The sequence below is a fragment of the Jaculus jaculus genome, chromosome 16, assembly GCF_020740685.1.
Source record: "Jaculus jaculus isolate mJacJac1 chromosome 16, mJacJac1.mat.Y.cur, whole genome shotgun sequence".
NCBI classification, from domain to species: domain Eukaryota; kingdom Metazoa; phylum Chordata; class Mammalia; order Rodentia; family Dipodidae; genus Jaculus; species Jaculus jaculus.
Window position 1 is genome coordinate 4926959 of NC_059117.1, and position 25996 is coordinate 4952954.

The 25996-nt window shown below is 47.7% G+C and overlaps 1 protein-coding gene across 2 annotated transcripts in view; it reads right to left on the reverse strand.

Annotated features, from left to right (window-relative positions):
• The window catches only part of Gli3 (GLI family zinc finger 3), a 316254-nt gene extending 297302 nt beyond the window's left edge, over positions 1-18952 (reverse strand). For both annotated transcript variants that reach the window (XM_004668858.2, XM_045135527.1), the window contains exons 1-2: positions 18879-18952; positions 5622-5786 (exon numbers count right to left, since the gene is read on the reverse strand). In XM_004668858.2, coding sequence (XP_004668915.2) covers positions 5622-5745 — 124 coding nt within the window. In that variant the 5' untranslated portion in view covers positions 5746-5786; positions 18879-18952. The remainder of the gene's footprint in view (positions 1-5621; positions 5787-18878) is intronic.
• Positions 18953-25996: the final 7044 nt, after the last annotated feature.

Consider the following 25996-nt stretch of genomic DNA (forward strand, 5'->3'; position numbering starts at 1 on the left):
CCGGGCGCCGGGCCGGGGATGCCTAGTCCAGTGCTGTACAAGAGGCAGCACTGCACAGTTGCCCAAACCCACAAAACTGAGCAACTGAGCACACTCCACTGCAAACTCCAAACCTCAGCTAATGCACGATTTCTAACAAACATCGCACGAATGCAAAATATGACTAAGGGGGGAGATGCTTGCTGCAAGCATTCTATAAACTAAAACTGCTCTAAAACACAAAACGTATTAACTTATCAGTAAAAAAAATGAAATGCAATTTTTACTCTAACTGTCATTAGGTAGCTCCCAAAAGGATGCAGGCACTAGAGAGAAATGGGAGGTGTGTACTGGGAAGAACGGACGACAAACAGCCGCCAGTACCAGCCAAGCAGCCTCTGTGGCAGGGTGCCCGAGGAGAGGCGGCACGTGCAGGCTGGGCAGGGATGGAGGGCAGCAGCGCACCACACTAGAATGTCAGGCTGTAGTGGCATTTTAGGAGGCATCTAGACAGTAAGCTAATGGCTCTCAGCTTCACTCTATAGGGAGCTGGGAGTCACGGAAGATTCCAGAACAGGGACATGGCATACACAGAACAGTAGCAATGTTAGTTTGGCAGGAGTATATGCAATGCATAGCGTGAGAAGAGCCCAGGGACTACAGGAGAGGGAAGCCAGGTAAACTGCCTAGGCAGGAGGTAGCGAGGTGTACAGAGCGGAATGTAGGCAGCTGGCCTGCAGGAACCCATGAGTGAGTAACTATGGAGGGAATCAAATGGGACATAAAAGGATGAGGGGGCGGGTCAAAGGTGACAGTGAGGCTTCAAGGCTGGGTAACTGCAGGAGAGGTGACATACTCAACCAAAATAAGAAAACAGGGTAGTTCGGGCATGTGTGAGTTTGGAGCCCCAGGCAGAGTTTTTAATGACAGACTGCTCATCACCAGCTGGTTGGTTTAAAAGCATAAAGGTTCCTTAAAAAGAATAAATAAAATCTAACTGTAAAGACAGCACAAATTATTTTGCAGACAGGTATCACATCTGGAAAGAAAATAGTTCACCCCAGAAAGTAATAAAAATGTAGAATATACATATGGTACTTCTGGAAAATACATAATCAACACAATGTTATTTCCAAGCTTAGAAATCACTACATAAATTTTCTTAAAATTATCTTCGTTATTTTCTGATTTAAGGAGGCTTTCAGAAAGGAGAGTAAATTTTTTGTTTTGTTTGTCAAGGTAGGGTCTCACTCTGGCCCAGGCTTACCTGGGATTCACTATGTAGTCTCAGGCTGGCCTCTAACTCTCAGATTCTTTGACCTCTGCCTCCCACTGGGATTAAAGGTGTGCAGCAAGAAACTTTTTTTAATTTATCCTTCTTTGGTCATATTTGTAATTAATAAAACACACTGAACTAATCTTAAGACACCTGAGTCCAGAAAACTCATTACTTTTCCCAAACATTTGTCATTCAATTTGAAAACCTATGTGCATTTTGAAGAAAACACAATCCTTGCTTTGGATGCATATTGAACTCTCTGGAATGCTTTGACCTAAGAGCAATGGATGACCTTCACAGAGCTGTTACTATCATAAGCTTATGGAAAACCGTGAACAATTGTCTCATTTAAGCCTCTACAGACAAGTCCAGAGAAATGGGTGTTAATATGTCCTTGTTCAAAGATGAAGAAACTGAGACACGGGAGCGACGCGCCCTCAGTCACACAGCGGGTTCCAGGCACTGCCTCAGCTCAACCCCAGTTTTCAGGTCCAGCGTCTGTGGGCTCACAGACAAAGCCCTACAATGTAAAACCCGTTTCTGGAGGTCCTGTCCACCTGCTATATGCCGAAAAGTGGGATATGGCAAGAAGAATTAAAAAAAAGAGTTGGATATCTAAAGGAACAGAAAGCTAAAACTCAAAATGTAAGGTCTGAGAGAAGTAGGCAGAGAGTCCACATTATAAAAACAGACAAGGAGATGACAGTTTATATCAAGTTTCCACAGAACTGGATGCCTTCTTCCTTCCAGTCCGAAGACCAGAGGATATCACATATGTTAATGTCTACATAAAAGGCAGTTTGGAAGCACATTTCTAGGCCAGGAAGAAAAAGTAAAAGAAAAAAAGTTGGTATTTATACATCAGACCATGCCACTTTTACCTCACAAATCACAAAGAAGTTTTCAGCAGAAAAGCCAAGCTCTTCTTTGTGAAGAAACAAAATGAAAGGGAATTACCACTCTTCTAGTTATCTCACCTGGTATTACCATAATACCATAAAAACGCCTGTTTTCCATCATTTTAAGGTATGTCCCAACAATTATCACAGCCCATAAGATCCTTCAGACCACAGCCTTTATCATTTTCCCTGTTTCTTCTTTTAAGGCTGAGTAGCAGAGTAATAAGAACTATCAAATGACTACATTAAAAAAAAAAAAAAAAACCATGGGAGGCTGGGGAGATGGATCAGTGATTAAGGGTGTTTGCTTGCAAAGACTGTGAGCCCAGGTTCAATTCTCCTGTAACCATGTCAAGCCAGATGTACCAAGTGACACATGCATTTGGAGTTCATTTCCAGCCCTGGTGTGTGTGTCTGTGTGTGTGTGTGTGTGTGTGTGTGTGTGTGTGTGTGTGTGTCTCAAAACAATGAAAAGAAAGACAGAGAGAGAGAAAGAAAAAAATATGGACTACAAGTGAAGAAAAACACCTCACACTGAATACTCAATATTTTCAAGTCATGGATAGAAGTTTTATAGGCTAATAACCGTGAAACACCAGCAATCTAAAATTCTCCTTATTCAGAAAACACAACATGTAGGGACCAAATAACCATGAAGGCATTTTACATACGGTTTAGGTTATTACAGACTTAGACTTATGCACATATGGATCCTGAAATGATACAAAAATCGGGTTTGGCTTGTACTTTTTTCCCATACAAGGTCTAAACACGGTTTTGTACTCATGTTATTTCAAACTTAAATTTTATGTAGCAAATGCTTACGTATAATGCTCTTCAGAGTTTTTGACTGTGTCAGTGTATATTTTAGCAAAACTCTAGCAGACACTCAACTGAGAAAAGCAAGAGAACAGACCTGTCAGGACACGCAGTGGAATGTGCACGGCTTGGCTTGGAGGCTCACAATCGAGAACAAATTTCACCACATAATGGCTGGAAAAGTTAATTAAGTCAACTTAACCAACAACAAAACTATTTTTTTTTATTTTATTTGACTTCAGTCATAAAATGGTGGCATATGACATTCATTTGGTTCTTGATTCAAAACAAACTGTTTATCTGTCTGGTCATAAATTGAATGTCAGAGTATTGTAGAAACAAAAAAAAGAAAGACAGCATAAAGATCCTGAAGAGAGGCGTGATCAGGGCTACCACTGTGGCTGTGACGACCTCAGCGCAGTTAGACATCCAAGCATTTCTGAGAAGTTTGTAGAGAGGCAACAGATGAGGACAGACAGACAGATGAGTGGATGGACAACAGATGAGGACAGACAGACGGATGAGTGGATGGACAATGACCATGGTGATGATAGCCACAGTTCAGCACAAGCACGGTACACCAACCTTGGGCAGCCGGCCTGGCAAAGGCGCCAAGCCCACATAGGGCACAGGACCGAAGCCCAAACACCGGCTACATGAGAAGGGCCCAGCTCGAAGGGCAGCCTGTGACCAGGGAGGGCACATGCAGCACAAGGAGACTGCCCTTCCGGCCACCTCACCACAGTCCTAGACTGTAAGGAGATTCAAAGAAAATGAGTTCTTTATGTTTTGTTTTGTTTTGCTTTAGACAAAATGTCACTTTGCCACAGGCCAATCTCTCAGCCTCACAATTCTGCCTCAGGCTCTCAAGTGTTGAGATCATGGGCGAGACTGACTATGCCTGGTTCTGTTTTCCTTTCTTTTATTTCGTGTTGCCTTTAAACAAGTTTGCTTATTTTTCTGCACTCTAATCAGGTGGAAATTTGTGTTTTAAAAATATTTCCAGGGGCTGGAGAGATGGCTTAGCTACTAAGAGCTTGCCTGTGAAGCCTAAGCACCCCAGTATGAAGCTCGATTCCCCAGAACCCGCGTAAGCCAGATGCACAAGGTGACACACGCATCTGGAGTTCCTTTGCAGAGGCTGGAGGCCCTGGCGCGCCATTCTCTCGCTCACTCTCTCTCTCCCTCTCACTCTTTCTCTGTTGCTCTCAAATAAGTAAATTAATCAATTTTTTTTAAAGTCTTTTTTTTTTTTCGGCTTTTCAAGGTAGGGTTTCACTCTAGGCCAGGCTGACTATGCAGTCTCAGGGTGGCCTTGAACTCAATGCGATCCTCCTACCTCTGCCTCCAGAGTGCTGGGATTAAAGGCGTGCGCCACCACGGCCAACACACACACACACACACACAATCTTTAAAAATATTTCCATCTTTCTCCTTTGGTTAGAGCTTTCTCTCATCCCAAAATGAAAAGCAGCCAAGTGCTTAGAAGAAACAGGATCACTGAGAAAGTAGTCCAGGCCTGAGGTTTTCTAAGACAGCTCTTATCCAGGCCTGTGCCCTGCAGATACAGCTAATGAGCATTTGCCCCCAAACGGGGTAGGACTTAAACTTGCTTAGTAGGGACGTGGGCTTGGAGGCCATGGGCTAAGCAGGGTGGGAAGGCTGCAGAGAGTGGGGTAGCAGTGTGGAGAGGGGAGGAGACACAGAGCAGGGGCCTACTCCTCCGGAACGCACACCCTCAGGTGAGGGCTCCAGGCTCCGGTTACATTCCAAAGCAGATTCTGACTTTCCAGTTGTGTATTTACAACAATGGTGAATCAATCCAATGAAATCTTGCTTGAATAAATTCACTATAAAACTACAGGGAGGGAGATAATAAGTTGGCTCAGAAAAGCGAATCAGAGAGCCCAGGTGCACCACACCCAGGAGGGAGAAGGGGGAGCACAGGGAATCCCGGCGTGCCCTTGGGGAGCCTGGGAATGGCTGTGGGATCTGCGGAAGCAAAGGCCCGCGCTCTTGGATCCAGGCTGACCTTCCCAAGGGTGCTCCGGGATTCATGGCCAGGACAACGTGCTTGAACTGAAATGCCTCCCTCCCGATGTTTTGTTTAAAATGCAAAGATAAGGCAGATGTAACAGTAACTGTTATCTCCGAGAACAATCGAGTAAGTTACATCTGAAGAAGTCAACTAGAGAGACCATCTCAGAGACCAAGGCTGCCTAAAGGCTCACCTGCTAAAATTTAAACTCATGGGTGGGGGGAGGGTTAGGGCCCTGCCATAAAGTTTGAAAACTTTTATCATTTGTAAAAACAAATTATTCTGACGAGCACAGACTTTCCGTGTAAAACGCAAAGCATGCGGAACTCCTGCCATGCAAACTAGAGGAGTTCCCAAAGGCCCAAGCAGGAACCTCCTACAACAGATAACCTGCCACGCGTGAGTCTCAGGTTAGACACCCCGAATCCAGCGGGCTGGTGCACTGTTGACATGGAGACGGCTAGCCCCGCCCACTCCAGGTCCCCCCTCGCTCACTTCAACCCCTCGGGGGACAAGCACTGGTCCAGGTGCAAACGGTCAATTCACGAGGACACGGGGGACAGAGCAGCGGCCCTGGGCTTGGCTGCTGGTCCCGGCGGCGACTCACCATTCGAAGTCGTGCTGGAGGCCACGGCTTTCTCGCTGACCTCTGCTCGGGCGGCGCATTTCACAGTAGAATTTTCAGCTTTCCTCTTCTCAGTGGTGGCGGAGCTGTGGGACTGGGCCTCCATGCCGGCTTCTCATTCCTTCAGCTCCCTTCCAGGAGGGACACCTACAGGACAAACAGCACAGGCCGTCAGCTTCCAGAACTGCGGAAGAGCGCTCACCGAAAAGCCCCCGCAAACGTTCAATCTGAGTGACTTCTCCACGGGGAGGGGTTTCTTTCTTGTTCTTTTTTGCAAAAGTACCTCAAAATTTTATCAACAAACCAGTCCACATGTGCAAAAGAACAGACAGCATTACCCATAATGTGGTAATTTCCAAGCTCCTGAATGTTTTTGTTATCAAATGGCCTAAATACGCCCATTTTCAACTGTGTCTACAATGTGAAACCCATGTCACATGACTCCAAGACCGTGTCTACACATGTCTCTTCAGATGGCCAACCTCATAGAAAGGACCATTAACACAACTTCCAAAGCAAAAGAAGGTTTCTAATTATTAATTAGAAGTGTCAGAGGGTCTCCACCAAGTCTACTCCAAGCTTTCAATCTGAGGAGAATTCCAGCCATGCAGCACGGGAATTTTGCTTTTTTTCACTAAGACATCTGAATTGAAAATTGCTTCCTAGTCCAAAACTGTCCATGCAAACTGTATTCTTTACGCTGTCTTAAAAACAGAATATGTCAGGCCATTCAGTTTCCCTTTTCTAAGCACAAGTAGTAAAGACATCATGCTTTCCATCCCACAAGTCCAAGTCAAGAGCTCATGATGGCCAGGCAGGGCTCAATGAAGAAGTATGACCACTCAGCCACAGACCAGCGGCTTTCCCAGCTTCAGTCACATGATAATGGCCCCAATGCATCGCCCATCAACTTTCACTCCATTTAGTACGGTTTCTGCAGTCATGTTCTGCACCTACCAAGAACGCCAGAAAAGATGAAACACGCCCTCTCAGGCGTTTTCCCTTCAAACTAGCTAGATTGCAACGCCCATTTCAACCGTCTAGTCATCTGCTTATTTTTCTACATGTAGCAGACGCCACAATGTTCAACCAAAACAGTGATTACTGAAATAAAATAAGCAACTGTTTAACTGGCTGAAAAAGTTGAAAGGCCAGAGCAAGTGTGTTTAGCCACCTTTAACTCATATTTGCAAGGAAGCTATAAATTCTATATGTACATTGAAACTCCCAGTGACCCGGAATTCAGGCAACTAGACAGACTCAGAACCCAGAGCTACATGGCACTTTGGTACAAGGTGGTGCACTAACTTTCAGTAACCTTGTCAAGAATTTCCGGTGTCATTCACTGTAAAATACACAAGTTACTTGAGATAAGATCTTGTGGAATAAAAAGAAAAAGGAAACAGTCAAACATATGTATCAATTGTAAGATATACACCAAATTCAGAAACGTCCATCCAAGAGCACAACCGCCCAGCTGTCCGGGGGTTGCCAATGGCCTCTCTCAGGGCCGCCTCGGCCTCAGGTGACAGAATCCAATACTAACATTTAATACTTTTCCTTGGGGAAGGGGAGCCACATGTCAAAAGATTTTTCTCCCCAGAAAATACCCTTTAAACAAAAGTGTACACTTAATTGCCAAGGGACCACAGGCCTTCCAAACCATTTCCACAAATCTGGATTTAAAAAATAAAATAAAATAACACTGAAGAGAAATCTTTGACAGTAGCTTCTAGGTCTAGAAACCTCAGAGTCGTTTTTGTTTTTGTTTTTAATTCTCTCCCACAGTAGAGTTGTTTTTGTTTTAGCCCATGCTTGCTTCAAAGTCCCAACGGTCCTGCCTCGTCCTCCCCAGCGCTAGGATTCCAGGCTTAGGCGACCACACCCCGCATTAAGTACCATCTTCAAGGATGTGGGAAGAACAGTCCAACCTGGGAGTCCCTGGCTGCCAAGCTGCTGCCATGCCCTCGTCCCGAGTCCTGGGCATGGTCTCTGGGGAACGCAACTGTCTTGGAGGGTGGGCAACCGGAGCCTGCAACATAGAAAGCTTCCGAATGACTGCTCTACACATGTGCCTCTCCTGACCGCTCCATCCACACGCAAGAGGGCCTCAGGGACGTTTGTTCACTGGTTTTTCCTGACTGTACAGAAGGAAGCGTATCCCCGGTACTGGATCCACCACCTACACAAACCGATCTCAGCTCTGGGTGACCTGAGCTGTCCACAAGTCTTGGCTGAAGACCCACCACATGGCAGGCCTCATGAGGACGAGGATTCCATGGCCCAGCGCGCACATGGAAAGGTTCACTGAGTAAATAACCAATCACAATGGTGACCCTGTGGCTTCTTCAGGGTCTGAATGAACTGCTTCCAGTTCTTCACCACTGGGCTAGTTACACTCATGTTCATTTATACTGAGCACTTCACTGAACACTGGCAAGGGATATGAAAACTAGACATTTTACTAGGACTTCTTATCAAAACACCCCATTCTTTAATCACTTCAGATACAATAATTATTAGGGGAATTTGGGTAGTCTAGTAACTTGATACAGCACACAGAAACATGCAAAGGAACCAGAAATCCCTAGTAAGAACTCAGTGCTCTCCTTAGTAGATTTAATTAAGGGTAGTAAGGAGACAAACCACCAAACGTCCTTGATAAAGGTGTTTTTTTGTGGACTTGTTGTGTTTTCCCCCAAGGCAAAAATAACCCCTCCATTTTAACAAAGCCATAAAACCATCCAAGAACTTCTCAGAGAGAGATTCCTGTGCTACTAAGAGGCAGGCTTGGGGCGCTACTGAAATGCTGAAATCCACTAATTAATGGCCTTAGAGGATACTAATTCCTACCCCTGTTTGAAATGGATTAAAAAAAAAAAAAAAACTAGGCCTTTGGTCATTCAAGACTCTACCCTCTTCTTCTATTTTGACAACTTATTTTTGGATCTCATTAGTTAGTAACTAATTATTTAAAAGTGTAGTTGATGCTTGGCACAGGGCTAGAAAATGGCAACTTTCCAAGGCAGACATCCGCTTCCTCTATAGTCCTATAAATTATATCAGTTTTTTTTAACTGATAACCAAAAGCACCATTTTATCCTTCTCTATTACAAAGTTTAATGGCACGGTTGCCCACATCCAATTTACTTGTGCAGGAGAGGATCAGCAAGAAAGGCTTCGCCCAGGGGTGCCTTTCACAGTAGAATAAGGGCCTCAGAAACTCAGGCCTGACTGAGTTCATTCCGTAAAGCATGGGACGGAAGTGACCAGAATAAAAAAAAAAAACATAATGGAATGCTACAACATGGCAGGCACAGCCATCCTTAAAGCCTACTTTCTTACATTCAGAACTTAAGAACCCAGGGGGAAAAAAAACTGAAATTCTGCTTCAGTTCAAAGACTTGCCCCCTGCAGGCCACAGGGCACGGGTGTTCAGATATGAATGAGCGCCCCCTCCACACAGTTTCCTTGTTTACAACTCCATGCCTTTCAAGAAGTAAAACAAACTCTGCAAGCAAGATTGGCTGGCATGCCCTTTTGACTTTTCCTGTTTAGGGAGGATGGGGGAAGTAAAGCTTGTGGCTGATGTCTGAATGGAAAGGGGAGGCCTGCAGATCGGCAAAGCCACTAGATAACCTCTTAAGGCCTGACGTTTCCCAGGTAAAAGGATGCAAGTTCCTTTCTGAGAACAAACTCAAGGCTTTCCCTACTCAACTATCCCTGGATTTTTTTTTTTTTTTTCTTCTTTTAATTTCCGAGAGGCCAAAACCCAGGGCACAACTAATTGTGGCTTTCATTTTAAATCTAATTCCTCTCCCACCAGCAGCAACTGCCTGCAGGGGCGTCTTTTCTTTCTAAACTATGCATCTGAAACTGCCTCGACCTCCCCTTCAGAAAGGGCGGCATAAAGCTTCCAGGATCCACTGAGAGAAATAATGGCTGTCATGCAGGTTTGCATTTGAAAGTGGAGGGGGGGGGGAAGGAGGGTATTACCATGGGATATTTTTTATAATCATGGAAGTTGTTAATAAAAAAATAAATAAATAAAAAAGAAAGTGGAGGGGGCTGGCGGCGGGGGGGGGGGCTAAGAAGAGTAACAGTTACAAAATTGGGAAATTCTCCAGGAGAACCTACATTTTTAGCCAAGCACTTTGGCACAAAACACCTTAAAGGCATCCTTTTTAAGGAAGAGCTTCCAACTTAAAAGATGCCATGGCGGGGGTGGAGGGGGAGGGACGGTCTCAGACGAACAGTCGTCTTTAGGAAGGCGAGTGACCAGTCACTACAGCAATTACCCGGGGCGGGCGGAGCGGGGCAGGCTGGGCTCTCGCTGGGACGCGCTGCCCGGGGCGCGGGCAGAGTGGGCACCTGGCACCGGGCGGCACCTCGCCGCGGGCCGCGCAGCCTCCGCCGCCGTCTCCGGAGGACGCGCTCAGCGCCGGCTGCAGGCACACGCCGGGAAGCCGCCTGCGGGAGACAATGGCCCGGCCGCCGGCCGCGGGCCCAGAACCCCGTCCCGCGGGCTTGCGGGGGTGGGGTGCCTCCTTTCCGCAGTGAGCCAGCTGGCTTCAGGGAGGCGCAACACGTGCGTGTGTGTGCACGTGCGTGTGCATAAAACTTCACTGCCTATCAACCTGGCCCCTGAAAGTGTTTTTCCTCCTTAGCTGCCCTAAGTAGACGCAGGTGCTGCGATGGCCGGTGAACAGAGGCACAGGGCCTCGCAGTCTCTCTGGAAGCCCTCCGCAGAGCCCCCTCAGATCAACCTTAATCACCACAGACATTTCACGCAGCAGCAAGGAGAGGATTAGAAACAAAATTGCAATTCTGGGAAGCTGTGAACATCAGCCTTGCCCCCTTGCAAGGTCTCTGCAGTGATGCCTCCAGCCCCATGGGCAAACAGGATCCCTTTCTAGCTCCAACATTAATTCTCTCAAAGAAACCGCCAGTGCGAAAGCCAGCCTTTTTGTTTGTTTGTTTGTTTGTTTGTTTGTTTGTTTTCCAACGTAGGGTCTCACTGTAGCCCAGGCTGACCTAGAATTTACTATGTAGTCTCAGGGTGGCCTCGAACTCATGGTGATCCACTTACCTCTGCCTCCCAAAAGCTGGGATTAAAGGGATGCACTACCACACCTGGCTCAAAACCAGCTTTTAAAGTGGTGTTTGAAACAAATGAAATAACTCTAACCTAAGGCAAAAGGAACTTGCAAACCCACAGCACCCTTGCTGGAGAGTGCGCTGAGAGCATTTATTTCCCTAATCCATTTAATTTTTTAAGATGCCTGAACCTGGGCAATGACTCTTTGATTTTTTTTTTTCCTTAATGTACTTAAAGATTTAAAACAAAGCTAAAAACCTGACTCATAGGTTGGAACAGCTATTGGCCCTAAGAGAACTGAGAGAAAAGACTCCTGGACAGCAATGCAATGCTGACTAGGCGGAAGTGAAAAATCACTGTGTAGTTCGGGGAAAAACTGCTCTGGGGGAACAAGGCTTTCCCTAGAGACATCTCGTGGATTCACTCACACCTGCTGGTATGTTCATGAATGAATGGTATCCCTCCCTCACGTGCTCATGTCTTTTAAAGACCCGGGTGACCCAGGCAGAGAGAGGATGTCTGGGCAGCCTTCCTCCTCGCCCTCACCAAGGCTGGCACTCCTCTCCTACTTCTTTCAACAGCTGCTCCCCTCAGTGATGCTCTCCTGAGCGCTGCTTTAGGAAAATCCCCCTGGAATAGGATGCTTTCCTGTAGCTAGCTAATAACTCATTTCCTAAAGAAAATGATTCCTTCAGGATGTTTGTTTGTTTGTTTGTTTGTTTTTAATCAAGAAGCTCAAGCTAATAATACTGTCTTCAACTTGGAGATCAGTTCTGGCCATGAGAAGTAGCCCTGAGGTTTCATGAGCAAAACGCAGGTGACTGAGACGCCTCCTGGAGTCGTGTAGTGGAGAAAATCCTAGAGGTGTGTAAGAAGGGTGAAGATTTCTTGTGTTCAGAATATCTCTGTGAAGTTGAAACCAATTAGTGATGCATAACCTGTGGGACACACATCAGCAGTCCTCAAGGCTCCTAAACCGTCCCTACAGTTTGCACGTGCACCCCCTTCCTCTCCTAAGGAAAAGCCCAGCTTCATACGTTCTTAATGAAATCTTCATGAATTCTTAATGGCAGTATTTTTAACGTACAATTCTTCCACCTTTATAAGATTACTTCTCCCATGATCAGGTAAGTGGAAAGCGTCAACTTCAAATAAGAAATTTGAAATCTCTCCCTTAGTAGCACAAGGGTTCCCCAAATCTGCTGCCTAATGTTTTCAATTACCTCCATTCATGATACTGCTGCCTGCAGGCACCCCCAAAATAGAATTACTCTAAAAGGAGGTAATTGCCTGGCTATGGATTAAGTGAATTTGGTTTTCATCAGTTAACCAGATCTAATTTTGAGTGAAATCTATATATTTAACTGTAATCTCTGAAGAACATAGTCAACATGAGAGTAACCATTGCTCATACAGGAAATGTCACCAAGTGGCATATTGCACAGTAGTCTTAATTTTCTGCCTTGTATAGGTAAAAGATTACAAGCTGCTTTCTCAGCTGCCAGAGTGCCCTCTATAAAACATATGCCCCTGTGCTTTCATCCGGGCCATGCAGGAGGAGTAGATGTCATTAACAAATGAGCAATAATGAGTACACACTGACCCGGGCACTTTCTGGGTGTGAGCTGGATCCAGACAGTCCTGAGGTAGAAACCTCGATCTGAAAGTCAGTCATCAGTCTATAGACCAAGTAAGCTCATGAAAACTGTACGCCTAGTATATCCTAGCCACAACACTGTGACTGTTTCCTAAAGGTTACCTTTTTTTTTTTTTTTTTTTTCTGGTTTTTAGAGGTAAGGTCTCACTCTAGCTCAGGCTGACCTGGAATTCAATATGTAGTCTCAGGGTGACCTCGAACACACAATCCCCCTACCTCTGCCTCCAGCTCCCCACACACACACACAGTGCTGGGATTAATGTCTTGTGCCACCACGCCCAGCTTCACAGAGGTCACTCTTACAGGATGGACATAACTTTGGGTTCCTAGAATCCTGCTCCCCTTTACAGTAAAGTCTACAGGGACGGAGCACGTCCTCCATGAATAATCACGGACTTGGCTCAATTTGAGATAGGGCCTCACATTTCATCTACACTGGTGGAGCTCACTGAGTAGCTCAGGCTAACCTCAAATTTGTAATCCTCCTGCCTCAGCCTCCTGAACGCTAAGATTACAGGTATGAACCACCATGCTGATGAACCGTCAAAGCACCAACACCCCTTAGGCGTTACAATCCACTGCAGATAATCTGAAAGCGCTTAGCATACTATTTGTGAATTGAAATTCAGACTTTAAACTTTTGAATCTCAAATCTTCACTGCGATTTTTAATTTTTTTCAAAATATATATACATATATATATATATATATACACTTATTTTTATGTATTTATTAGAGAGACAGAGTGAGAGAGGGAGGGAGGAAAAGGTGCAGAAAGAGAGAATAGGCACACCAGGGCCTTCAGTCACTGCAAACAAACAAACCCCAGATGCATGTGCCACATTGTGCATCTGGCTTACATGGGTCCTGGGGAATCAAACCTGGGTCCTTTGGCTTCATAGGCAAGTGCTTTAACCTCTGAGCCATCTCTCCAGCCCCAAAAATTTAAGGACTTTTAAATTAAGCATATTTTGCAAAAGTTACCATGGCCCACTTGTCCTATAAACTTTGCTTATTTAACACAACTGACTCACTGCCATTTGCATATACAAAGCTGTCAATCCAGCACCAAACTACTCCACAGGCTCCCAAGGAGACTTGGGGCAGAATTGCATTTGAACACCCACAGTTTAAACAGCAGGCCTTGTCCTGAAGCTGGGGGTGGGCGGTGTGGCCAGACCACATGTCTGGCAGGTGGGTTCCTGGTTTCCATACTCATCCGTCATTAAGGCTTCATCTCTGAGCTGTGGGAAGGGGTTTTTCTACTCCTTGATAACTTTCTTTGGCATGAATTGTTCTTTAAAAAAAAAAAATCACAAAATGAAATAATAGTTGACTTAACTGCCTCATTCCTTCATTAATTTGAAACTTATCTTCCATCTAAATGGTGAGTTTTCAGTCTTGTTTTATAAAAATCAACAGTATATAAATGTAAAGAAAGCACCCTGGAGAGTTTTTAGGTGTTCTGTGCAATCCTCAGAGAAAAGCACCTGAAGCTAAAAGTTTCACCATGAAAATAAGCAAATATAATGTCATACACTTTGGAGTTATTTCAATGGGGACTTTTAAAAAAAAACATAGCATTTACACTTATCTACTATTACTGAATTAAGTCAATGCTAGCACATAAAACTGACACAAATTTGCAAATATATTGTGTGGAGTATATTATTCCTGTTCCACTCTTCCCCTCCTCCCCCCCCAAAAAAAGGTAAAGAAAAGCCCTGGAGCTCTTCAGGCCAGCAATCAATCCAATTTATGAAGGAGTGACTTCCATGCACACTGTAGTTCAAGCTGCAACAAAACCACCGTATGATGCCAACAGGGGCTTTAGGAAACTTTCCCCCTCAAACTCGAAAGGAGCTTTGAAAGAAAGCAAGGATTACAGTCAGCTAGAAGGTAGGGAGGGGACTTACCTCAAAGCCAGCCAAGCGGAAATCAGAGCAGTAATTCTACAAGCCGACAGAGTACACTTCCAAAGCTTCCAACGCTGTAATGGTGTGAAGAGTGCCGGGCAGCATGGCCTGAAGGCAGCACTAATTCGCTGGTGACTAATGGCTGTGCTGGGCAGACAATGAATTTGGGGCTTGAAAACTAACAGAAACCATGCAGTACTTTGAAAAATGGGCTTTCACGATTTCATTCATTGAATAACCTTTAAGCACAAAATTGGCTTGGGTTCTCTTGGGAATGATATGACATGTTGCTCGACAATGATGTAATTATTTGCTTTTTTAATTATGACTCTTACACAAAATAGAGTGCCCCGCATAAGAGGACGCAGCTATAGATGCTTCAGAGGCAGATGTGGAACTCCACACAATACCGCCTTCAGGAGGGGCCAAAACGTCCCAGTGCCGCCTTATTAAGTATGGAATCGCTTTTCCACGAAGCTTCTTTAGAAAGCCATGGATTTTCTGAGACATGCTGTTGGGGTGAAATATACACACCCAGCATAAAACACATCCAGTCACGTGAAAATTAAACACAAACGTACCTCACCATGGTAATGAGCAGTTAAGAAATTTGGTACTAAAATGTGGTGTGTTTACAGTTACAAATGGAAAAGGTCTACTTTTCAGAGTCTAAGCACAGTTAAAGTGCTATGAAGCAACGAATACACCACATAAAGTCTGTAATCAGACACATGTACAAACACATTTAACATCCAATTCCTTTCCAACTCTTTCCAGTGTAATTAGCTTCTCAGTAAAAAAAAAAAAACAAACGATAAATTTGGCAATTTTCTAAAGAAAAATTAAATATCTACAGTCTAAATTAACAAATATAACTTATTCCAGACATTGCCTTTAGCAGATCCTAAAATTTAAGAAAAGGCTCTTAAAGCAGTAAGCTTAGTGAGCTCCTGACACTGTTGCTGGAGCCAGGAACACATAGCATATTTAATCTGCAAACTGTGAGAGTCCACAGTGATTTCAACAAGATCTGAGGCATGCCCTCAAGGTTTGCTGGGATCTGGGATTAGGGGGCTGATAAGAACCTCTGCTGCCCATGGACATGTTTTTCTTCTGCAGTTAAACACAAATGCATGGAGACATTTGACTGCTGCTCGCCGTTACTGCTCAAGTTATATAAAAGCTTTGCAGCTCCTTTTGCTGTCAATATATCAAAGTTTAAAAAAAAATCATCAAAGTGTGAAATTTCATTTAAAGTCTTTGCCAGTCTACAGCTCTATTTCACAGGCCCATCAAACAAAAGTAAAGATGAAAAATGCACCGAAAGTACTTGAAAAAGTTTGCAGCAGCACTCCTGCCCAGTTGTTGTTTATTTTGTCTCCCTTTATTTGCTTTGAAAGGAGAACAGATCAATTTTCATCTAGAAAAATGACGACAATGAAGTGAAGGGCAGAAGCGGCTCCCAGGCTTTAACGAGAAGACAATCTGGACTCGTTATTAGAGAAGAATCTTTTGTTTAACAAACATATATGGGTGCTTGCTTCTTCTGTAGCCATTTCAGAATGTTAATTGCCTCTCATGATATAAGTTGGCAGAAAATTTCTTGAATCTTCCAAAACAAATCAGACCAGCCTCAAACTACGAATGCCAGGAGAACTAAAACCTCCTTCAAAGAATTCTTTAGCTGGGGATTTACAACTGCAGAAAGGAGAAAAGTCTGACTTTTAAGATAATCTACTATAGTCTAAAAGCATTAACATTCCATTACTAAGGTTTTCTTGAGCAGTTCATGACTCACTGGTTCACTTCTCCTTCAAGACTGGTTTTTCTTCATACATTACTGTCTCCACATAAGTGAGGGCATACACTGATCATTAAATTGCTTCCTTTCCCGAGTTCCCAAACTCCTGCCTCAGAAAAGCAGGGAGGGGGAGGGGTCGCAGTAGGCAGGATGCCTTACCCTGAAGGCAGGGCCTCTGGTGAGGAAGCAGGGGGAAGTCTGAAGCCCTGACGGCATGCAGGTAATTAAGGAAACTTCACTGGCCACGAAACAAAGGAAAGTCCAACTTTTCAGGCTTTGGCACCAAATTGATAAATTAGCAACTCTTGAATTAAATAAGTCATGAAATAACTCAGCAGAGCCCTTTCCTTCAGTGCTCAGCGTTCTCTCATTTCTGTCCGTGGTCCTTTACAAATTAGACGTAAAATAAAAACGTGGGTATATCAGCGTTCAATCAAGGAATATAAGCATGTAAAAAGTAGGGGGAATTGCTAGGCATCTGAGCTAAAGCCTCTGGCCTATTAACAATAATGCAATCTATACCTTCTAAAGTGTTGCTGCCTGTGTGAAATTCCACCAGATACCCCTCACGTTGGGCTCCTTCACGCATCTTAAAGCAGAGCGTCCCTGGGCTGACGTTAAGAATTACAGACCCTGAAAGGGTCTCCCCTTAGGCAGAGAGTTTCTAATTAAATAGCTTTTAGTGTAAAATAAACTCTCTGCTCTGTACAAATATGCTATTCCAACTAATTTAAATGTTATTTCATGTTTGTTTTAGGTTCAGCTATAATCTGGCTGGTCACAGAGCTTGTGGCCCGGGCTGTTAAAAGCGATATTTCCTAACATAAACAAATCCTTCAGATACTCTGCACGGTTTACATTGTTAAGACCAGTCACTGTTGCTTTAATGCAAGCCCCTCAACCGAAATACTGCTCCGCCTTAGAGAAATGGAGCGATTTTGAGGTTTTTCGCTATTTTAAAACACAGCATTTTCCTTCTTCAAAATAACCTTGACACGTGTAATTAAGAAACTGTCAGACTATTATTAATTTTTAATTTAAAACCTAAATGAAATAATTACAGGAATCAATCAATAAGGCACCTATTCAAATTACAGAGCAATTACATAAATACCCAAAATTAATACTTTAGGCCAGTTCTTAAAGATTTCAGTCGGTAACACACGAAGACATCAAACAGTGCCAAAGGGGGGGGGGGGTCATGAGGGTAAAGAATAGTTGGTCCTTAAATAGACTGAGATGAGACCATTTCAGATGGCCATGGCACAGCTCCCCACTCCTCCTTCCGCCCCCCCCCCCCCCAGCCCGCACCCAACCAGCCCGGCCCAATGCACTACCGCCACGACTCCTTCTCTAGAAGTTAATTCACTCCCACCAGACACGTTTCTGGGTTATATATATTCATCCAAATTCTGCACAAGTCACTCAAGAGGAAAAGGCCTAGTCACTGGAATTTTCAGCAAAGTATAGATATTGGACTCTGAAAAAGGTTGAGGAGGTGAGAAAAAGGAAAGCAGGAGGTGTTTTTTGGAGCTAATAATACCAGCGGGTCTAATGATAGTGCCCCAGTGTTTGCACAGGGGCCGGCCCTCCAATACCTCTTGACTAAAGGGCTCTTTTACTCGGAGACGCGGACAGTTCATCATTTCAAACTGAAGTGGCAGCTGGAAAATGTGGAACAGCTGGCAAAGAGCTGGGAGAAAAATGTTTTACATAAATATATGTACATATAAACTGGCAGAGAGCCATGGGCACTGTACCCAAGGCCAGAATGTATCCCAGGTCTACAGCAGGGAGGTGAGGATTGGGGGGGGGCAGGTCGACCCAGGGCGCATGGTGCAAGGAGCCTCCTGAGTGGCCTTTCCACACACAGCCGGCCAGGAGGCCTGGGGTCCTGCACCTCCAAAGCATCCAGCAAAAGGTGCACTGGAGACAGAAGCACAAAGTTCACCGAAGGATAACGCGAGGTCAGGCCGGGTGTGGAGGGCAGCGCGGGCATCCGGAAGGCGGCTTAAAAGTCTCTTCACCAACTCTCCAACTTCGGGAGCAATCTCTCTCCAGCCTCCTCCCGCCCGGGCTCCCCTTGCAAGTGGAGAAAGTAACTGTCCCCTGCACGATGATTCACACCCAACTCGGTTCGTGTAAACGATGACCGCAAGGGCCACGGCCACTTTTCTCCTCCCTCCTTCCCTCCCCCCACCCCAGCCCCCGGGGCCAACCGAGAAGGAAAAGAAACAGCATCTCAAACTCTCTGCAAATGGCACAACTTTCACTTTTCCTCCATCCCGGGCGCGCCTCTCCCTCCGCCGGGGCTCTCCCCACACCCCCGCCGGCCCGAGCCTGCCCGGCGTCCGGGGTCCCCGCGCCGCCCACCTCCTTCCGCCCGTCCCGAGCCCGGGGCGCACCGGCGCCCGCCGATCGAGCCAGGACCCACCGGGGGAGGATGGGGGGTGGCGACTCGGCGTGGTTCCTTTAACCCTTCGGGGGACCGGGCGCCGCCGCCGCCCGGCCAACTCGGGTGGGTCCCCGGACGGCCGAGGCTCGGACTGCACGGAGGGGGACCTCGGAGGAGGCGGCGGCGGGCGGGAGGGGAGGAAGAAGTCGCTCGGACGGCGGGCACCCCCTGACAGCCACCCTCACCACGGCTGGCGGAGAAGGGGGGATGGGGGGTGGGGTGCGGTGGGAGGGGGATGGAACCCCTCTCCGGACCCGGCGGGAGACGGTGGGCAGCCGAGCCCTCAAAACAAAGAACTTCGGGCGGGACGTACCTGCGGTGGCGGCGGGCGGCGGCTGTCAAGTCCCCGAACTTCCCATAGACCCGCGTGTGGGCGGCGCGGGCTCCCGGCGGCGGGGACTAGCGCGGGGCGCGGGCGGCGGGCATGCCGCGGCGCGGGCGGCGGGGCGCGGGGCGCGCGGGCGGGCGGCGGGGCGCCAGGCGAGGGTGCGAGCGCCGGCCGCGCTGCCCGGTCCGCTCCTCCCGCCCGGGCAGCTCGGGCATCAGTTTCAGGGATCCTTGTAATCCGATCCCTTCTGACTCACAGGCCCTGAGTGACAGTTCTGATTTGGTTCAACCGCGGGAGGGAGGGAGGGAGGGAGGGAGGGAAGGAGGGAGGAGAAAGAGAAAGAAAGAAACTCTCCCCCGCGCGCCTGCTCGCTCGCTCTCTCCCTCTCTCTCCCCTCCGTCGGGCCCTCTGGGCATCCGATCTATTTTCTGCACAAAGGTCCCATCCCGGACGAGGACCCCCCGGTGCAGGCTGCAGGCGCCCCCTCCTCCCACCCCTCGCCCCTGGCCCCGAGCTGCCTGCGCTACTCACGGGGTGCAAAAGTTGTCCCTGGGCTCTGCGCTCCCCTCCCGCGCGCTCCCTGCAGCCCTCCTCCGGCCCGCTCTCCTCCTCCTCCTCCTCCTCCCCCAAGTTTTCACAGATGTGGCCCGACTCCCCGCTCTTCCCTGCGCGCCTTCTTCCTCCGCCCCCCGTCCCCGCCCCGTCCCTTTTATTTCCGCCACTCCGGGGCTCGGAGGGGACGCGCCGAGCCGCAGGACTCCCGCCGCCGCCGCCGCAGGGGGCGAAGTTGGGAAAACTTGGAAGCGCTCCGCCTTGCTCGCTCGCTCGCGCTCCCGGGCTCCACGCAGGCCGCGCCCGGCCCGCGCTCCTCCCGCCCGGCGGAGCCCCGGCCGCCGCTCGCCCCGGCGGGTGCAGAAGGCCGCGCGTGGCCGGCTGGGCCCGGGGCTTGGCGAGGGCAGCTCGGGCGGTGGGGGCGGGGGAGCCACGCGCGCGCTGCCCCGCTCGCCCGGCTCCTCGGCGGTCCTCGCTCGGACACGTTCAAGCCCGCTCCTCCCCCCCCTCCTCCATTTCCCGCTCGCTGACCCCGCGCCCCCTCGGCGCGTCCAGGCCCCACCCAACCACCCGGCCGGAGCCAGGGGGCCCGCGCCCTCTGCACCCGCGCGCGCTGCGCCGCCGGGACGCCCGGCCACCGCGCGCGCCACGCTCCGGCGTGGCATCTCCTCCCAGCCTTCAGTCCTCGTCCCCGTTCTCCTGCTGTCTGGGGTGGAACCCCCCCCCCCCGCCTCTCTTAAAGACTCTCGGCACTGCTGATCCCCGTACCCCCCCCCCAACACACTGCTGGGCTCCCCTCGTGGGGCACCTTTCCCCAGGACAAACGTGAAACTCCCCTCTGGAGCGGTGGTGGGTGTGGACGTTGAGGGCTTCCCTCTTCTCTCCCTTACCTTAACCCTTGGGAAGTGGAAAGTCTCCCCACTCAGCTGCTGATCCCATGGGCCCCTGTACAAAGGACACGCAGAGACCCTGGACTAAAGGGTACTGTCGCTCCAGACAAAATGCCCTCGACTTATTTTCAGACACCCACGTTAGAAGGAATTCGTCAGGCCAGTCCACACTCCTGCTCCCTTTCCAGGTATTCAACCCGACCTGTGTCTTTAAAAGGGGCACCTGAGAGGGGCGGGAAGAACAGAAAGCCCCGGCGTGGTCCAGAACCCTGGGGTAAGCGGAGACTCTACCCACTTACCCAGCCAAAAGTGCCTTGGAGCTCAGGGCGCTCTAGTGTGGCGTCTCTGAAAGTCTTCAAGGAGGAGAGTGGGTGGATGAATAGCTATTAGGATTTCAACAGCATTTTGAGATTTGCATGCGTAACTGAAGAAATTTTTAACGGAACTGATGGTGGTATTCACGATTTCGTTTTTTTTTCCCTGCAACGTGTTGCGCATCACCGAGGGAGAGCTGAGAGTGGCTCTTAGGGGAGAAGCAGCGGGAGGAAAACAGGGCTCAGGCCTGGTTAGTTCACGGTGTTTCCCCGAGGCCACTGCTTCACTGAGAGCGGGAGTCTCAAAAACAAGGGGTGCCCCCTCAGTACACGGACTCAGGCATGGGAGGAAGGGTTCCCGGAGCCTCCCTAGTGCTGCACCCCTCTGTGTTCTAGGGTCCCAGGATGGCTCTGGGTTTCCAGGGAGACCCTATCTGAGCGCGTCTGAAGAGATGGGTCTGTAAGGGCGCTCTAAGCTGCCCTTGCAGAGAAATGAGAGCTACTCTCCTCCGCGCTCCCTCAGCATCAGTCACGCCTTAAAAAAAAAAAAAAAATCCAAGACCACTGCTGCCTCCATCGCCGAATGCAAATACCTACTGATAGTCCCAATGGCAACAGATACATAAAGAAAGGACAGCCCATAAATCAACAAGTAAAATAAACCAGATATTTGGACTTTTACTTCAGACAATCTCCTAGCATATTTTGAGACATGAGGATCTTGATTTTCAGTTCTACAAAGACTAGGACAAATAAGAAGCCGTAAACCGACCCTCTACCCCCTCTTGCCCCATTCCCATCCGAAGAACGCCAGGCCCACGAGGAGGATTGCTGTCTGGGGGGGTCCCTGGCTTTCACTTCTCTCACCTCGGATTCTTGGTGCAGATGCACACGTGGCTGATTTGCTGACATATATGTAAGTAGACCCTTTTTCACAGAAATGGTGGGGGGAAAATTCCCTTACTATGAGTTAAATGATGCCATCATGCAGTGGGTTTTCAATCCATGTTAACTTCAGAACTCTGGTATTAAAATCCCAAAGTGTAAGAGAGGCATTACTGTGGTTGAAGTGAGAGCGGATCTCAGAATCAAGACCTTAAGCCTTTCTCTCTCATCAACCCTCTTTTCTGACATAGCTCCCAAGTCATACTCCCCCTCCCCAAAAAGCCAAAGGCCCCCTGAACCTCAGCATAGAAACTTGTGTTGTCATGGTAAGCAAGCAGCGAGGTTCAGATGTATAGGATGGGCATAAAAACAGCTCCTCCTAAATGTCTGAAATTCCATCCTTATAGATTCACTTCCCTTTTCTCCACAGTGCTCATTTCAAATGCAAATAAATGTTTTAGGACATTTCTTCAGAATATTTAAGCTTTTAAGGTGGTTTTTTGTGGGTTTTTTTTTTTTTTTCCAAATTGAAGTAGGAGACTTGAGAATTTTCTCACTAGCTTCCTAAGAAAGTATCATACAGAGGATGGCCTGGACAACAGAAACCTGCTCTTACATTTCTTACTCAGGGTAGGAAGTGCTGAGTTCCCTGTGCAGTACCAAGCCAGGCCAGTACCTCGCACTTCCTCTGTGTAGCCCCTTCCCGGCTCCTGAGAGGGTGGCCCACTCCTGTGGCGTCCTCACCTGGGTTCTCTGCCTGGGTCCTCCTCTGGCACTCCAGAATAACCTCGACAACTAATTACATCCCTAACCTGTTTCCTAGGTAAGATCACACTTTGAGGCTCCTTGGATTAAAACATGATTTTTTTTTGTTTTTTGAAGTAGGGTCTCACTTCAGTCCAGGCTGACCTGGAATTCACTATGTAGTCTCAGGGTGGCCTCAAACTCATGGCGATCCTACCTGTGACTCGTGAGTGCTGGGATTAAAGGCTTGCGCCACCATGCACAGCTAGAACATGAATATTTCCTTTGGAAAGGACACAACTCAGCTCATCATAACAACACCATCCCCAAGGGCTCTTGTGTTTGGTGGCTTTTCTGTCCTCAGTGTGACGCGGTTGAGATGATTGAAATCATTAAGTGATGGAGCCTAGCATGACAGGGTTTTGATACAGAGAGGAGAGGGCTTGGGGACAAAAAAAAAAAATAGAGCAGTTCTTCTGTGTCCCCGATTGTGCTCAAGAAAACCAGTTGGGATAAAGGAGCAAATATGACCCTGTCTAATCTCCGGGCTCCTGTCTTGCCATGTGATTGCTCTCACATGGGTTCTCACCATGATGTCATATGTCATGAAGCCCTTCCCAGAGCCCAGACTGATGAGAGCGCTCAGTCATGGACTTTCCAGCTTCTAAACCTCAGCTGAGTAATCCTCTTTGGTTTATAAAGTGCTTACCCTCAGGTAATTTGTTTTATCAATGAAAAACTACTAGAGACAAGGAGAGTAGAATAAAAGATCTGCAACAAAGAAACAAAGGATGCGGCTGGAAACAAACCTCACAAGTTCCTCTGGGTTTTTGCTGTTATGTGTGCTGTCATAAATATTCTTCTTGCACTCATCAAAGCAGCTCTCTCTCTCTCTCTCTCTCTCTCTCTCTCTCTCTCTCTGTGTGTGTGTGTGTGTGTGTGTGTGTGTGTGTGTGTGTAGTAGTAGTGAGCAAGTTGAAGAAATCCCCCAGTTTCGGGTGAACTGATAAGCTCCCAGTTGCCAATGATGAGATTCCACTCAAATTGACAAGTTAAAAGAGTCAGGGTAGTGTTTTATTGACTAAAACGTTCAGGAATGGGCATGTACACTATAGGCCAGGCAGAAGCCAGGGGATGTATTGTAAGCTAGCTGGGTTCTGTTTCCATCTTTAGGTTCCACTTTATCTCCACATCATACAACCTCCTTTTTTTCTAATATTCGTGTATTTGTTTATTTTTTTACGTGTGTGTGTGAGAGACAGACAGACAGACAAAGGTAGAGTGAGTATGGGTGCCCCAGGGATTCTTGCTACTGCAAATGAGCTCCAGACACATGCGCCACTTCCAGTATCTCTGTGTCTGGCTCTAGGTGCGAGCTGGGGAGTGAGACTCAGGCCGGCAGTCACTACAACCAAGCCTCTAACGGCTGAGCGTCTCCACAGCCACACAGCCTCTTCAGACACCCGAAGAGGGCTTCAGGATACAGCGACCTTTACATGATCAGCCAACATTTCCTCCCCAACAACTGACTTTTACAAGAGTGTGCCATACTCTTCTAGGCTGGATAGCTACATATAAGCAAACAACACGCCTTCTGCACTGCATGTCCATTCTAACAACACGGGCCTTCCACATCACATGTCCCTTCTAACAACACGGGCCTTCTACATCCCACGTCCTCTCTAACAACACGGGCCGTCTATATCCCATGTCCTCTCTAACAACACGGGCCGTCCACATCCCATGTCCCCTCTGACAACACGGGCCGTCTACATCCCATGTCCTCTCTGACAACATGGGCCATCTACATCTCATGTCCTCTCTGACAACACGGGCAGTCTACATCTCATGTCCTCTCTGACAACACGGGCCGTCTACATCGCATGTCTTCTCTAAAGGCCATCATTTTCTTCCTCTTCTGGGCTGTTCACCTTCTACTATGTAAGACAGTCAGTGTGAGACTGCATCAAGGATTTCCTGACTAGAAAGTGAGGGGTCTTTTATCTTCTCAGTGGTCCCTGCCCACCGAAGTCACAGTAGTCCACCCACATTCGTGTGTGCACATGGGTCCTTCCTCCTTGAAGTTACACTTATCACAAGTCTTTCCCCCTTCTTCCCTCTCTTCACCTTTTCTCCATATCTGCTGGTCTGGCTTCTTCCTGTTCCCAATGGGACACGGGCAGAAGGATGTGCCAGCAGGTCAGCTGAGGGCAAGAAGGTCTGCTCTCTCCAGGTCTGACTTCTAGAAAGCAGGTTACATGCTTTGTAAATGTAATCACCAAGAGCAATGTTTAAGGGTTAAGAGCTCAGTACATGGAGGGAATCAGTTGTTTTTAGCACCTGAATGTGTACAGGTGAATCCATATGCATACCTGGGACCCCCTTGAGAGCACCTTGGGGACAGAAACACTCTTACAGGCAATGCAGCATGTCACTGGCCAGCTGCCAGAGAGAAGAATGCTTTTAAGGGCACTGTGCATGGGCCGTTCCGAGACTCTGTCACTCAGCACCCACGCAACTCCTTCTTCCACCTTCCTGGAACACCAGGGTTATAGATGGAACCCAGATGTCCGCTGTGTCCTTCTTCACCTTGGAGATGTAGCTATGATAGGCTTGGACCTCAGCCAACCCCACAAGTTTGGAAGAACTAAAACCCTATCTTTGAATTTCTGCAAATTTCAGTGGATGCCACACAACATGGATCCATGCCCCCCACTGAGCTCTTCTCTTATACAGCAGGAGCATGGGGCAGCTTGGGAGATCCAGCTGATGGTGTGGGCATCCAGGGGATGAACTTCTCCACCTCTCCTGCACAAAGAAAGGAGGTTTGCTCTGGGTCTCAAGTACAGCACTTTGGTGAGTGACATTGTTTTGTTGAGGTCTCTCTCTCCCTCCTAGCTGGGACATTATGTGTGCTTCACTCAGTAGACATCTCTCCTCATAGCCAAACACCAGTTGTAAATAATCATGGTGACCATCCCCACCCACCTGGCAGCCATGCTGTACGTCTCTTCTAGATTCCCCAGGCCGGGGCACTAGGAAGTCTGCACTTGCAATGTCATTCTGCGGCTGAGCCTAAATTCCGCATGTCTCCAGCTGCAGTCCGGGCTCTTCCCTTGGCCACAATCTGGGCCACTTCCCACTGCCTTCTGTGGAACATCACTCATCCATACAACCAGACTTACTCTTAGAGACTTTTCTGCATTTCTCATCTTTGTCCTAAATAATCTACTCCACTTGCTCCAATTGTAGGTGTTACTGGGATTTTCTTTTTCTTTTCTTTTCTTTTCTTTTGTTTTTCAACACCAGGCTACAAAGGATGTCAGAGAAAACAGCTCCAACATCTTCCACTGGAACTCCTTCCTCTACGTCTTCCCAGCTGCGAGTATAATGAAGCGTTGGGATATTTCAAGGCTCTAAGACTTGTAAGGCAAGTAGTGGTCCTGTGCTTGGGAAGTGAACTGCTTGTGGGGAAAGGTTCTTTCTCGCATACATGCACCTTAAGAGCTGGGGGCTCAGAGGAGTTCCCAGATCAGAGTAACAGGGCCACAGGAACGACTAGGAGAAAACAGCCAGACCATATAAACAGCCACAAAGCCAGCCAGTGCCAAGGGGTCTGGTGCAAAGAGCAGCGTTTGCAGTGGCAGTAAGTGAAGTGTAGTGCATGCCAAAGAGAATGTGGGGCCGATGCCAGTGAGTGGTTAGTCGTAATGTATCT